We start from the raw sequence: 15,375 nt of genomic DNA, 5'->3' as shown, positions 1-15,375 counted from the left end.
CGCCGGAAACACACCTGGGTGGCACCTGAGCCACCTGCACAGGGAAACACACCTGGGGGACACCTGGGGGACACCTGGGGGGCACCTGGGGGGCACCTAAGCCACCTGCGGGCGGGGAACACACCTGGGTGACACCTGAGTGACACCTGGGGGACACCTGGGGGGCACCTGGGCAGGGGAAACACACCTGGGTGGCACCTGGAGGGCACCTGGGGGACACCTGAGTCACCTGCACGCGGGAAACACACCTGGGTGACCCCTGGGTGACACCTGGGGGACACCTGGGGGACACCTGGGGGACACCTGGGCAGGGGAAACACACCTGGGTGACACCTGAGCCACCTGCACGTGGGAAACACACCTGGGTGACACCTGGGGGGCACCCGAGGGACACCTGAGTGACACCTGGAGGGCACCTGGGGGAGACCTGGGCGACACCTGGGGGACATCTGAGTGACACCTGAGAGGCAGCTGGGAGACAGCTGGGGGACACCTGGACAGGGGAAACACACCTGGGGGTCACCTGGGGGTCACCTGAGGGACACCTGACACACCTGGGCAGGTACAACACACCTTGAGGTCACCTGGGGGGCACCCAGGTGGCCTCTGAGTCACCCCTGAGTCACCTGAGCTCTCCGTGTTACACCTGAGTGACACCCAACACACCTGAGCATCACCTGGGGGTCACCTGAGGGACACCTGAGGGACACCTGACACACCTGAGTGACACCTGACACACCCGAGTGACACCTGAGTGACATCTGATACACCTGAATCACCTGAGGGTCACCTGAAGGGCACCTGAAGGTCACCTCTAACCTCTCTATGCTGATCTAAAGAATACCTGAGTGACACCTGAGTGACACCTGAGTGAAACCTGAGTGACACCTGGGTGACACCTGAGTTACGTGTGTCACATCTGAGTGACTCCTGGGCAGGTACAACACACCTGAGAGTCACCTGAGGGTCACCTGACACACCTGAATGACACCTGAGAGTCACCTCAGTCACTGAATGACATCTGAGTGACACCTGAGTGACACCTGAGTTATGTGTGTCACACCTGAGTGACACCTGAGTGACACCTGAGTGACACCTGAGTTATGTGTGTCACACCTGAGTGACACCTGAGTGACACCTGAGTTATGTGTGTCACACCTGAGTGACACCTGAGGGACACCTGAGTGACACCTGGGTTATGTGTGTCACACCTGAGTGACACCTGAGTGACACCTGAGTGACACCTGAGGGACACCTGAGTGACACCTGGGTTATCTGTTACACCTGAGTGACACCTGAGGGTCACCTGAGGGTCACCTCTAACCTCTCTATGCTGATCTAAAGAATACCTAAGTGACATCTGAGTGACACCTGAGTTGCCTGAGTCACCTGAGGGTCACCTGAGTCACCTGACTGACACTTAGCACACCTGAGTGACACCCGACACACCTGGGGGACACCTGAGTGAAACCTGAGTCACCCCTGCGTCACTTGGGTTATGTGTGCTACACCCAAGGGTCACCCGAGGGCCACCTGAGTGACACCTGAGCTCACTCGAGTGACACCTGAGGCACCCGAGGGTCACCTGAGCTCATCTGACACACCTGAGGGACACCTGAGTGACACCTGAGTTATGTGTGTCACACCTGAGTGACTCCTGAGTGACACCTGAGTGACACCTGAGTTGTGTGTCACACCTGAGTGACACCTGAGTTATGTGTGTCACACCTGAGTGACACCTGAGTTATGTGTGTCACACCTGAGTGACTCCTGAGTGACACCTGAGTGACACCTGAGTTGTGTGTCACACCTGAGTGACACCTGAGTGACACCTGAGTTGTGTGTGTCACACCTGAGTGACACCTGAGGGACACCTGGGTTATCTGTGCTACACCTGAGGGACACCTGAGTTGTGTGTGTTACACCTCAGTGACACCTGAGTGTCCCCAACGTCCCCAATGTCCCCAAATGTCCCCAACGTCCCCAAGTCCTTCAATGTCCCCAAATGTCCCCAATGTCCCCAAATGTCCCCAAATGCCCCCAATGCCCCCAAAGTCCCCAATGTCCCCAAGTCCTTCAATGTCCCCAAATGTCCCCAAATGTCCCCAATGTCCCCAAATCCTTCAATGTCCCTAAATGCCCCCAAAGTCCCCAATGTCCCCAAGTCCTTCAATGTCCCCAAATGTCCCCAAATGTCCCCAAATGCCCCCAATGCCCCCAAAGTCCCCAATGTCCCCAAGTCCTTCAATGTCCCTAAATGCCCCCAATGTCCCCAAGTCCTTCAATATCCTTCAATGCCCCCAAATGTCCCCAAATGCCCCAAATGTCCCCAATGTCCCCAAGTCCTTCAATGTCCTTCAATGTCCCCAAATGTCCCCAATGTCCTCAACCCCTGCAGTGTCCCCAATGTCCCCAAATGTCCCCAAATGTCCCCAGTTGTCACCTTGAGCCTCTCCTGTCCCCTGACGGCCGCCTGGAGCTCCAGCTGCAGCTTCTCCAGCTCGGCCATGCGGGAATTGGCCAGCTCCTGGTTCCCCTCCAGCTCCGCGTTCAGCATCTCAAACTGGGGGGGAAAACCCCAAAAATCCCAAAATTTACCCCAAAAATCCCTGGGATTGCAAAGCTCCACAAATTCCTAAAAACTTCCAAAAAATTTCGACAAAAAAACTCCAAAATTTGACCCAAATCCATCAAAATTCCACCCCAAATCTGTCCCAAGTTCAGCATCTCAAACTGGGGGGGAAAACCCCAAAAATCCCAAAATTTACCCCAAAAATCCCTGGGACTGCAAAGCTCCACAAATTCCTAAAAACTTCCAAAAATCCCCACAAAAAACCCCAAAATTTGACCCAAATCCATCAAAATTCCACCCCAAATCTGTCCCAAGTTCAGCATCTAAAACTGAGGGAAAAACCCCAAAAAATCCCAAAATTTACCCCAAAATTCCATCAGGATTTGGGACAAAAAAAATATTCCCAGAGTTTCTGTAATTGTCCCCAAAAAATCCCAAAATTCTCCTAAAGATTTGCAAAATTTCTCTGATTTTCAAAAAAAATCCTCACTAAAAATCTTTAAATTTTCCCCAAAATTCCCCCCATCTTTCCCCAAAAAGTGTCCCAAAATCCCCCAAGTTTTCCCCAAAAATTCTCCCCAAAATTCCCAAACTTTGCCCAAATTTCCCCCCAAAAAATCTCCCAAAAATTGCCCAAATTTTCCCCAAATATTCTCCCAAAAATTCTTGTTATCCCCTAATTTTACACAAAAATTCTCCAAAAAATCAACAAAATTTCCCAAATCTTCGCCCAATTTTCCCCAGAAATTCTCCCCTCAAAAACCTTTAATTTCACCAAATCCCAAAATAATCTCCCAAAAATTCCTACAAAATTCTGAATTTTTCTCAAAAAATTATTCTCAAAATTACCAAATTTTCCCCCAAAATTCTCCCAAAAGTTATCCCCAAAAAATTCCAAATTCACCCCAAAAATTCTCCCAAAATTCTTGAGCTTTCCCCAACTTTCCCCAAAAATTCTCCCAAAAATTTCCTCATAAACCCAAATTTTTTCTAAAAAATTCTCCCCAAAATTCTGGAGTTTTCACCTAATTTTCCCAAAGAATATTATCCCAAAACTTCCCCAATTTCCCCAAAAAATTCTCCCAAAAATCCCCAAAATTTTTCCCCACTTTTCCCCAAAAATTTGCAAAAAAACCCCAAAATTCCCCCAAAAAATCTCCCCAAAAATCCCAAATTTCCCCCAATTTTCCAATAAAATCCTCCCCAAAAATTCTTAAATCTTCCCCAAAAATTCTCCCAAAATCCTCAAATTTTCCCCAGAAAACTCTCTCCCAAATTCTTGTTTTTGCCCAATTTCCCCCAAAAACTCTCCAAAAAATTCCCAAGTTTTTGCCCAAATTTTCCCCAAAAATTCTCCCCAAAAATTCTCCAACCATTCCCAAAAAATTCTCTGAAAAATTCCCAATTTTTCCCCAAAATTCCAATTTTTTTCCAAAAAAAATCCCCAAATTTTCACCAAAAAATCCACAATTTTCCCCCAAATTCCCAATTTTTTGCCAAAATCTCCAGAATTCCCCCCAAATTTCCCCTCAAATTCTCCCCAAAAAATCTCCCAAAAATTTCTCCAAAATTCTGCATTTTCCCAAAAAAAATTCCCCCCAAAAATTCCATTTTCCCCAAATTTCCCCCCAAAATTCTCCCCAAAATTTCCAAATTCACCCCAAAAAATTCTTCCCAAAAGTCCTGAGATTCCCCCCAAAAGTTCCCAAAAAACTGTCCTGAAAATCCCAATTTTTTCCAAAAAAATCTTGAATCTTTTCCCCCAAAATCCCCAAATTTTTTTGTAAAACCCCCAAATTTTTAGCCAAAATTCCCAATTTTGCCAAAATCGCCTGAATTGCCCCCAAATTTCCCCCAAAAATTCTCCCCCAAAATTCCCAAATTCACCCCAAATGCGCCCCAAAAATTCCGAAATTTCCCCACAAAATTCCCCCCAAAAATTCCCAAACTTACCCCAAAAAGATCTCCCAAAAATTCCTCAAATCCCAAAAAATTCTCTCAAAAATCCCCAATCTTTCTGCAAAATTCCCAATTAATTTTCCCCAAAATTCCCAATTTTTTGCCAAAATCCCCGAAATTCCCCCGAAATTCCCCCCAAAACTTCCCAAATTCACCCCCAAAATTCCCTAATTTCCCCCAAATTTCCCCACAAAATCCCCCCAAAAAATTCTCCCCAAAAATTCCCAAATTCACCCTAAAAAAGCTCTCCCAAAAATTCCTCAAATCCCCAAAAAATTCTCTCAAAAATCCCCAATTCTTTCCAAAAAAATCCCAATTTCTCACCAAAAAATCCCCAATTTTTCGCCAAAAAATCCCCAAATTTTTTTGTAAAACCCCCAATTTTTCCCCAAAATCCCCAATTTTTTTGCAAAATTCCCAAATTTTTTACCAAAAGCCCCAAATTTTTTTGTAAAATCTCCAATTTTTTTTCCTAAAATTCCCAATTTTCCCCAAATTTCCGGAATTTTCCGCGGCCGTTACCTTCTGCATGCTGAGGGTGATTTGTCCTCCCTGGAATCCCCCGGAGCTCCCGGAGCCGTACGAGCCCGAGGTCAGCTGGGACGGGGCAGAAAACAACAAAAAACGTCAAAAACCCCAAAGGTTTCACCCCAAAATTCATCAAATTCACCCCAAAAATTCCCTTAAAAATTCACTGAATTACACACAGGCAGAGACACCAAAAAATCCCTGAAAAAATAAAAAAAATCCCGAAGATTTTAGCCCAAAATTCATTAAATTGGCACCAAAATTCACTAAAATGACCCCAAAAATTCCATTAAATATTCACTGGGTTGATCCCGGTCTGAGACAGGGGAGGGGCACCCAAACCCCAAAAAAATCCCAAAAAACCCCCAAAAAACCAAAAAATACCCTTTGAAAATCCCAAAGATTTCACCCCAAAATTCATCAAATTCACCCCAAAAATTCCCTTAAAAATTCACTGGATTGTGCACAGGCAGAGACACAAAAAATCCCTGAAAAAATACAAAAAATCCCCAAGATTTTAACCCAAAATCAATAAATTGGCACCAAAATTCACTGAAATTACCCCAAAAATTTGATTAAAAATTCACGGGGTTGATCCCGGTCAGAGAAAGGGGAGGGGCACCAAGACCCCAAAAAACCAAAAAATATCCTTTGAAAATCCCAAAGATTTCACCCCAAAATTCACTGAATTAACCCCAAAAATTCCCCTAAAAATTCACTGGATTGTGCACAGGCAGAGACACAAAAAAATTCCCAAAAAATCCCCAAAAATATAAAAAATATCCTTTGAAAATCCCAAAGATTTCACCCCAAAATTCATCAAATTCACCCCAAAAATTCCCCTAAAAATTCACTGGATTGTGCACAGGCAGAGACACAAAAAAATCCCAAAAAATCCCCGAAAATATAAAAAAATCCCCAAAATTTTAATCCAAAATTAATAAATTGGCACCAAAATTCGCTGAAATTACCCCAAAAATTGGATCAAAAATTCACGGGGTTGATGCCGGTCTGAGACAGGGGAGGGGCACCCAAACCCCAAAAAAATCCCAAAAAAACCCAAAAAACCAAAAAAATACCCTTTGAAAATCCCAAAGATTTCACCCCAAAATTCATCAAATTTACCCCAAAAATTCCCCTAAAAATTCACTGGATTGCGCACAGGCAGAGACACAAAAAAATCCCAAAAAATCCCCAAAAATATAAAAAAATCCCCAAAATTTTGCCCCAAAATTAATAAACTGGCACCAAAATTCGCTGAAATGACCCCAAAAATTTGATTAAAAGTTCACGGGGTTGATCCCGGTCTGAGACAGGGGAGGGGCACCCAAACCCCAAAAAAATCCCCAAAAAAACCCAAAAAACCAAAAAAATACCCTTTGAAAATCCCCAAGATTTCACCCCAAAATTCACTGAATTAACCCCAAAAATTCAGTTTAAAATTCACTGAGTTGGTCACAGTGAGGGACACCAAAAACCCCAAAAAATCCCCCAAAAAAATAAAAAAAAAAATTCAAAAAAATCCTAAAAAAAACCCCCAAAATCTCAAGTATTTTACCCCAAAATTCACTGAATTCACCCCAAAAATTCACCTCAAAATTCCCTGAATTGATCCCAGTGAGAGAGAAGTGAGAGACCCCAAAAACCCCAAAAATTCCCCCAAAAAATTCCAAAAATTTCACCCCAAAATTCTCTCCCCCAGCTGTGCCCAGGTGACCCCAAAATCCCCATTTTTCACCCCAAAATCCCCATTTTTCACCCTAAATTCCCCATTTTTCACCCTAAATTTCTCATTTTTCACCCAAATTTCACGGGGTTTTTTGCGTTTATCCCCTCCCAGCCGTGCCCAGCTGTGCCCAGCTGTGCCCAAACCCCCAATTTTCTCCGATTTTCCCCCAATTTTTGCCATTTTCTCCTCCCCAGCCGTGCCCAGCTGTGCCCAGGTAACCCCAAAATTCCCATTTTTCACCCCAAAATCCCCATTTTAAACACAAATTTCACGGGGTTTTTTGTGCTTATCCCCTCCCAGCCGTGCCCGGGTAACCCCAAATTCCCATTTTTAACCCCAAATTCCCATTTTTAACCCCAAAATCCCAATTTTCACCCCATTTTCATGGATTTTTTCCCTTATCCCCTCCCTGCCGTGCCCAGGTGACCCCAAATCCCCATTTTCCACCCTAAATTTCTCATTTTTCACCCAAATTTCACGGGGTTTTTTGCATTTATCCCCTCCCAGCCGTGCCCAGCCGTGCCCAGCTGTGCCCAGCTGTGCCCAAACCCCCATTTTTCACCGATTTTCCCCCAATTTTTTCCATTTTCTCCTCCCCAGCCGTGCCCAGGTAACCCCAAATCCCCATTTTTCACCCCAAAATCCCCATTTCTCACCCAATTTTCACGGGGTTTTTTGCGTTCATCCCCTCCCAGCCGTGCCCAGGTGTGCCCAGCCGTGCCAGCTGTGCCCAGCCGTGCCCTCACCTGCTCCAGGGCCTCGGCCAGGTGTCTGTCCAGCCGCCCCTCGCGCTTGCGCAGTTTGGCGCTGTCCCACTGCAGCCCCTCCAGCGTCGTCCCCATCTCCAGAACCTTCGTCTCGGCCGAGGTGGCCTTGTCCTGCAGCTCGGCCAGCTGGGACAGGTGAGGGACAGGGGACAGGTGAGGGACAGGTGAGGCAAAAAAATCCCCAAAAATTGCAAAAAAAACCCGAAAATTCCACCCCAAAATTCACTAAATTGAGCCTAAAGTTCACTGCAGGAGTGGCCTCGTCCTGCAGCTGGGCCAGCTGGGACAGGGGACGGGGGACAGGTGACACTGCACAAGTCACACCAAAAAAAACCCCAAAAATTGCCAAAAAAACCCGAAAATTTCACCCCAAAATTTAAAAAATTGACCCCAAAATTCACTAAACTGAGCCCAAAATTCCCTGCAGGAGTGGCCTCGTCCTGCAGCTCGGCCAGCTGGGACAGGGGACGGGGCACAGGTGACATTGCACAGGTGACATGGGACAGGTGACACCACAAAAAAACCCAAAAATTACAAAAAAAACCCTGAAAATTCCACCCCAAAATTTAAAACATTGAGCCCAAAACTCGCTAAATTGAGCCCAAAATTCCCTGCAGAAGTGACCTTGTCCTGCAGCTCGGCCAGCTGGGACAGGGGATGGGGGACAGGTGAGGGACAGGTGAGACAAAAAAATCCCCAAAAAGTTGCAAAAAACCCGAAGATTTTAGCCCAAAATTCAAAAAATTGACCCCAAAATTCACTAAATTGAGCCCAAAATTCACTGCAAAAGTGACCTTGTCCTGCAGCTCGGCCAGCTGGGACAGGTGAGGGACAGGGGACATGGCACAGGTGACGTGGGACAGGTGAGGGACAGGGGACATGGCACAGGTGACGTGGGACAGGTGACACCAAAGGAAACCCCAAAAATTGCAAAGAAAACCCAAAAATTTCACCCCAAAATTTAAAAATTTTACCCCAAAATTCACTAAATTGAGCCCAAAATTCACTGTGGAAGTGACCTCGTCCTGCAGCTGGGCCAGCTGGGACAGGGGACAGGGGACAGGTGACGTGGGACAGGTGAGGGACAGGTGACATTGAATAGGTGACATCACACAGGTGACATGGGACAGGTGACATTGGACAGGTGAGGGACAGGGGACATGGGACAGGTGACATTGGACAGGTGACATGGCACAGGTGAGGGACGGGACATTGCACAGGTGACATGGCACAGGTGACATCGCACAGGTGACATGGCACAGGTGACATGGGACAGGTGACATCGCACAGGTGACATGGCACAGGTGACATGGCACAGGTGACATGGGACAGGTGACATCGCACAGGTGACATTGGACAGGTGAGGGACAGGTGACATTGCACAGGTGACATGGGACAGGTGAGGGACAGGTGAGGGACAGGGGACATGGGACAGGTGACATTGGACAGGCGACATTGGACAGGTGAGGGACAGGTGACATTGGACAGGTGACATGGGACAGGTGACATCGCACAGGTGACATTGCACAGGTGACATTGCACAGGTGACATGGGACAGGTGACATGGCACAGGTGACATTCCCCAGGTGACATCGCACAGGTGACATCGCACAGGTGACAGGGGACAGGTGACATGAGACAGGTGACATTGCACAGGTGACATGGGACAGGTGACATGGCACAGGTGACATCGCACAGGTGACATTGCACAGGTGACATTGCACAGGTGACATGGGACAGGTGACATTGCACAGGTGACATCGCACAGGTGACATCGCACAGGTGACATTGCACAGGTGACATTGCACAGGTGACATGGGACAGGTGACATTGCACAGGTGACATGGCACAGGTGACATCGCACAGGTGACATCGCACAGGTGACATGGCACAGGTGACAGGGCACAGGTGACAGGGGACAGGTGACATCGCACAGGTGACAGGGCACAGGTGACATGGCACAGGTGACATGGCACAGGTGACATGGGACAGGGGACATGGAACAGAGGACATTGAACAGGTGATATTGAACAGGTGACATGGGACAGGTGACATCCAACAGGTGACACCACAAAAAACCCCAAAAATTGCAAAAAAACCCAAAAATTTCCCCCCAAAATTCAAAAAACCGAGCCCAGAATTCCCTGAATTAACCCCAAAACTCAGCGAAATTCACCTCAAAATTCACTGAATTGATCTCAGCGAGGGACAGAGGAAGGACTCCAAAAACCCCCAAAAAATCCCCAAAAAATCCCCCAAAAATCCCCAAAAAATCCTCAAAGAATCCCTAAAAATTGCGAAGATTTTACCCCAAAATTTACTCAAAGTCTCCCAGGTGTGTCCAGGTAACCCCAAAATCCCCATTTTTCACCCCAAAATTCTCATTTGTAACCCCAAAATTCTCATTTTTAACCCCAAAATCCCTATTTCTCTCCCCAAATCCCCATTTACACCCCAAAATTCTCATTTTTCACCCCAAAATCCCCCTTTTTAAACCCCAAATCCCCATTTTTCACCCAAATTTCACGGGGTTTTTTTGTGTCCATCCCCTCCCAGCTGTGCCCAGCTGTGCCCAGGTAACCCCAAAATTCCCATTTTTCCCCCCAAAATCCCCATTTTTAAACCCCATTTCCCCATTTTTAACCCCGAAAATCCCCATTTTTTCACCCCTAAATTCTCATTTTTCATGCCAAAATCCCCATTTTCCCCCCAAAATCCCCATTTTGAACCCCAAAATCCCCATTTTTTACCCCAAACTTCCCATTTTTCACCCAAATTTCCCAGGGTTTTTTGCGTCCATCCCCTCCCAGCCGTGCCCAGGTGTGCCCAGGTGTGCCCAGGTGTGCCCAGGTGTGCCCAGGTGTGCCCGGGTACCTCCAGGGCCTCTCTCTGGTGTTTCTCGTGCAGGTTCTGCGTCAGCTCCTGCAGCCTCCGGTGCTCCCTCAGCAGCTCCCGCAGCAGCTCCCGGCCGGGCTCCCCCAAATCCGCTGCGATTCCCCAACAAAAATCACCCCAAAATCACCAAATCTGCAAATTCTGAAGTTCCCCCAAATTTCCCCAAAAAATCCCGCAAAAAACCCCCAAAAATTCTACAAAAATCCCACCAAAAACGGCCAAAACTCAAAATAATCCTCACAGAAAATCACCCCAAAATCACAGAATTACCAAATTTTAAAATTCCCAGAGAATTCCCAAAAAATACCCCAAAACTCCACAAAAATCGCAACAAAAATGGCCAAAATTCAAAATAATCCTCACAGAAAATCAACCAAAATCCCAAAATTATCAAATTTTAAAATTTCCAGAGAATTCCCAAAAAGTTCCTGAAAAAACCCCAAAAATTCTACAAAAATCCCACTAAAAATGGCTAAAATTCAAAATAATCCTCACAGGAAATCACCCAAAATCCCAAAATCATTAAATTCCAAAATTCCCGCAGAATTCCCAAAAAAATCCCGCAAAAAAACCCCAAAATTCTACAAAAATCCCACTAAAAACGGCCAAAAATCAAAATAATGCTCACAGGAAATCACAAAATTATCGAATTCTAAAATTCCCACAAAATTCCCAAAAGATACCCAAAAACTCCACAAAAATGGCCAAAATCCAAAATAATTCTCACAGAAAATCAACCAAAATCCCAAAATTATCAAATTTTAAAATTTCCAGAGAGTTCCCATAAAATTCCTGAAAAAAACCTAAAAAATTCTACAAAAATCCCACTAAAAACGGCCAAAATTTAAAAAAATGCTCGCAGAAAATCACGCCAAAACCACAAAATTATCAAGTTTTAAAATTTCCAGAATTCCCAAAAATTCCTGGAAAAAACCTAAAGAATTCTACAGAAACCCCACTAAAAATGGCCAAAATTCAAAATAATCCTCACAGAAAATCACCCCAAAACCACAAAATTATCAAATTTTAAAATTTCCAGAGTTCCCAAAAAATTCCTCAAAAAAACCCCAAAAATTCTATGAAAATCCCACCAAAAACGGCCAAAATTCAAAATAATCCTCACAGGAAATCCCCCAAAATCACAAAATTCTCAAATTTTAAAATTCACAGAGAATTCCCAAAAAATCCCTGAAAAGAAACCCAAAAAATTGCAAAACAGGCAATAAATTAAAAAGAAAAAGCATAAAAACGTCAAAAATTACTCCAAAATTCCACCAAAAACCAAAATTCTCAAAAGACCCAAAATCCCAAAAATTTCAGCCAAAATTCCACAAAAAAATTGCCACAAAAACCACCCTGAATTCCCCAAAAAATCCAAAAAAAGCACCCGATAATTCTCTAAAAATCCCCAAAAAATCAGCCCAAATTTCCACAAAAAGCCCCCAAAACTCCACCAAAATCAGAAATTCTTAAATACCCCAAAATTCCACAAAATTCCCCCAAAAATTTTCACAAAAATCCCCAAAAGTTCCACAAAAATTCCACCCAGAAAGCCTCAAAAATTTCTTGAAATCCACCCAAAATTCCACCAAAAGCAGAAATTCTCAAAAATCTCAAAATCTCAAAATTCCACCCAAAATTCCAGCAAAAATTGCCACAAAATTCCCCCAAAATCCAAGAAAATTCACCCAAAATTCCTCCAAAAGTCTGAGTGCCAGAACTGGCAAAAAATTCCAAAAATTTCACCCAAAAACGCCCAAAAATCCCCCAAAATCATCCAAATTCCAGCCAAAAATTGGGAATTACCAAATCCCCAAAATTCCCAGATAATTCCTGGAAAAATTCCCAGATTTTCACAAAAACTCCACCAAAAGCAAAAATTCTCAAAAGCCCCAAAATGCTGAAAATTCCCGGAAAAATTCCTAAAAAATTCCCACAAAATTCACCCAAAATCCCCAAAGATTCCACCCAAAAATGCTGAAAAATTCCTTTCAATCCACCCCAACTTCCACCAAAAAATTTTCCCAAAAAGCTCAAGAATTCCACCAAAATTCCTAAAAAATTCCCAGGAAAAAAAATCAAAAAAATTCCAGAAAAAATCCCTGGAATTTTAAAAAATTCAGCAATAAAACACAAAAAAATCGCTCTGAAATCACCCAAAATTCCACCCAACACAGAAATCCCCAAAAGCTGCAAAATGGCGAAAATCCCCCAAAAAAATTCCCACAAAATTTGCCCAAAATCCCCAAAAATTCCACCCAAAAACCTCAAAATAAAAATTTTTCATAAATTCACCCCAAATTCTTGCAGAATTTTCCCAACAATCACAAAATCCTGAAAATTCCACCCAAAAATTCCACAAAATTCTCACAAAAAAAAAAAACTAAATTGCCCCAAAATTGGGGTGCCAGGTAACCCCAAAATCTCCATTTTTCACCCTAAAATCCTCATTTTTCACCCCAATTTCACGGGGTTTTTTGTGTTCATCCCATCCCAGCCGTGCCCAGCTGTGCCCAGCTGTGCCCAGGTGTGCCCAAATAACCCAAACTTTGTATTTTTCACCCCAAAATCCCCATTTTGAACCCCAAAAATCCCCATTTTTCACCCCAAAATCCCCATTTCTCACCCAAGTTTCACGGGGTTTTTTTCCTTTATCCCCTCCCAGCCGTGCCCAGGTGTGCCCAGGTGTGCCCAGGTGTGCCCAAACCCCCAAAGTTTCACCCACTTTCTTCAAGTTTTTACCAATCTTACCCAATTTTAGTCCTTTTTTCTCATTTTCTCTCCCCCAGCTGTGCCCAGGTAACCCCAAATCTCCATTTTTCACCCCAAAATCCCCATTTTTCACCCAAATTCCCCAGGGTTTTTTGTGTTCATCCCCTCCCAGCCGTGCCCAGCTGTGCCCAGGTGTGCCCAGGTGTTCCCAAACCCCCAATTTTCCCCAATTTTCCCCCAAATTTTCCCACGTTCCCCCCATTTTCCTTCCCCATTTTCCTCAACATTTCCCCCAATTTTCCCCAATTTTTTCCCCCATTTTCCCTCCAGCTGTGCCCAGCTGTGCTTCCAGTGCCCACAGTGCCAATTTTGGTGCTTTCAACCCCAATTTTTGGTGTTTTACCTCCCCAGCCGTGCCCAAATCCCCATTTTTAACCCCAAAATCCCCATTTTCCACCTCTCAATTCTCATTTTTCACCCCAAAATCCCCATTTTCCACCTCTCAATTCTCATTTTTCACCCCAAAATCCCCATTTTTCCCCCAAATTTCCCGGGGTTTTTTGTGTCCATCCCCTCCCAGCCGTGCCCAGCTGTGCCCAGGTAACCCCAAAATTCCCATTTTTCACCCCAAAATCCCCATTTCCCCCCCAAATTCACCGGGGGTTTTTGTGTCCATCCCCTCCCAGCTGTGCCCAGCTGTGCCCAGGTGCGCCCAGGTGTGCCCAAATAACCCAAAATTTGGATTTTTCACCCCAAAAATCCCCATTTTTCCCGCCAAAACCCCCATTTTTCACCCCAATTTCACGGGGTTTTTTGTGTCCCTCCCCTCCCAGCCGTGCCCAGGTGTGCCCAGGTGACCCCAAATCCCCATTTTTCACCCCAATTTCACAGGGATTTTTGTGTCCCTCCCCTCCCAGCCGTGCCCAGGTGTGCCCGGGTGTGCCCAGGTGTGCCCAGGTGACCCCAAATCCCCATTTTTCACCCCAAAATCTCCATTTTTCACCCCAATTTCACGGAGTTTTTTTCCTTTATCCCCTCCCAGCCGTGCCCAGGTGTGCCCAGGTGTGCCCAGGTGTGCCCGGGTGCCCCAGCCGTGCCCGTTTCAGGGGTTACTCACGGTTGGCGCTCAGGTGCCCCCCCAGGTGCTGCAGCCCCCGCTGTGCCCGGCCCAGCGCCCCCCCCAGCCGGGCCACGGCCTCGGGGGCGAAGCTGAGCCTGGGCGGGGGAGGGGCCGCGGCCACGCCCTCCTCTGGCCCCGCCCACGCCTCTGCAAAGCGTTACATATTCATTTATGCTAATTAGGACGGGTTCATGCAGATTATACGCTGATTTTTTAATGCAATTAAATGGAATTTCCACCTTAAAACCGTCTCAAAGCGCCCCGAAATCCCAAATTTCTTTCTCCAAAATCACAAATTTCCCCCTAAAATTCCCAAACTCCTGAATTTTTGCCCCAAAATTCCCAAATTTCCCCCTAAAATTCCCAATTTTTGCCCCAAAACCCCAAATTTCCACCCCAAAAGGCCAAACTGAGCCTGGGCGGGGGAGGGGCCGCGGCCACGCCCTCCTCTGGCCCCGCCCACGCCTCTGCAAAGCGTTACATATTCATTTATGCTAATTAGGACGGGTTCATGCAGATTATACGCTGATTTTTTAATGCAATTAAATGGAATTTCCACCTTAAAACCCTCTCAAAGCGCCCCGAAATCCCAAATTTCTTTCTCCAAAATCACAAATTTCCCCCTAAAATTCCCAAACTCCTGAATTTTTGCCCCAAAATTCCCAAATTTCCCCCTAAAATTCCCAATTTTTGCCCCAAAATCCCAAATTTCCACCCCAAAAGGCCAAACTGAGCCTGGGCGGGGGAGGGGCCGCGGCCACGCCCTCCTCTGGCCCCGCCCACGCCTCTGCAAAGCGTTACATATTCATTTATGCTAATTAGGACGGGTTCATGCAAATTATACGCTGATTTTTTAATGCAATTAAATGGAATTTCCACCTTAAAACCGTCTCAAAGCGCCCCGAAATCCCAAATTTCTTTCTCCAAAATCACAAATTTCCCCCTAAAATTCCCAAACTCCTGAATTTTTGCCGCCCAAAATCCCAAATTTCCCCCTAAAATTCCCAATTTTTGCCCCAAAATCCCAAATTTCCCCCTAAAATTCCCAATTTTTGCCCCAAAATCCCAAATTTCCACCCCAAAAGGCCAAACT

The 15,375-nt window shown here is 45.6% G+C and overlaps 1 protein-coding gene across 1 annotated transcript in view; it reads right to left on the bottom strand.

Annotated features, from left to right (window-relative positions):
• Positions 1-15,375, bottom strand: part of RNF40 (ring finger protein 40) — a 56,582-nt gene that overhangs the window by 27,927 nt on the left and 13,280 nt on the right. Inside the window, exons 5-9 of the mRNA XM_058823083.1 lie at positions 14,280-14,429; positions 10,430-10,542; positions 7,535-7,681; positions 5,054-5,128; positions 2,444-2,563 (exon numbers count right to left, since the gene is read on the bottom strand). Coding sequence (XP_058679066.1) covers positions 2,444-2,563; positions 5,054-5,128; positions 7,535-7,681; positions 10,430-10,542; positions 14,280-14,429 — 605 coding nt within the window. The remainder of the gene's footprint in view (positions 1-2,443; positions 2,564-5,053; positions 5,129-7,534; positions 7,682-10,429; positions 10,543-14,279; positions 14,430-15,375) is intronic.

Source organism: Ammospiza caudacuta, chromosome 37 (assembly GCF_027887145.1).
Source record: "Ammospiza caudacuta isolate bAmmCau1 chromosome 37, bAmmCau1.pri, whole genome shotgun sequence".
NCBI classification, from domain to species: domain Eukaryota; kingdom Metazoa; phylum Chordata; class Aves; order Passeriformes; family Passerellidae; genus Ammospiza; species Ammospiza caudacuta.
This window is presented reverse-complemented; position numbering and strand designations above follow the sequence as displayed.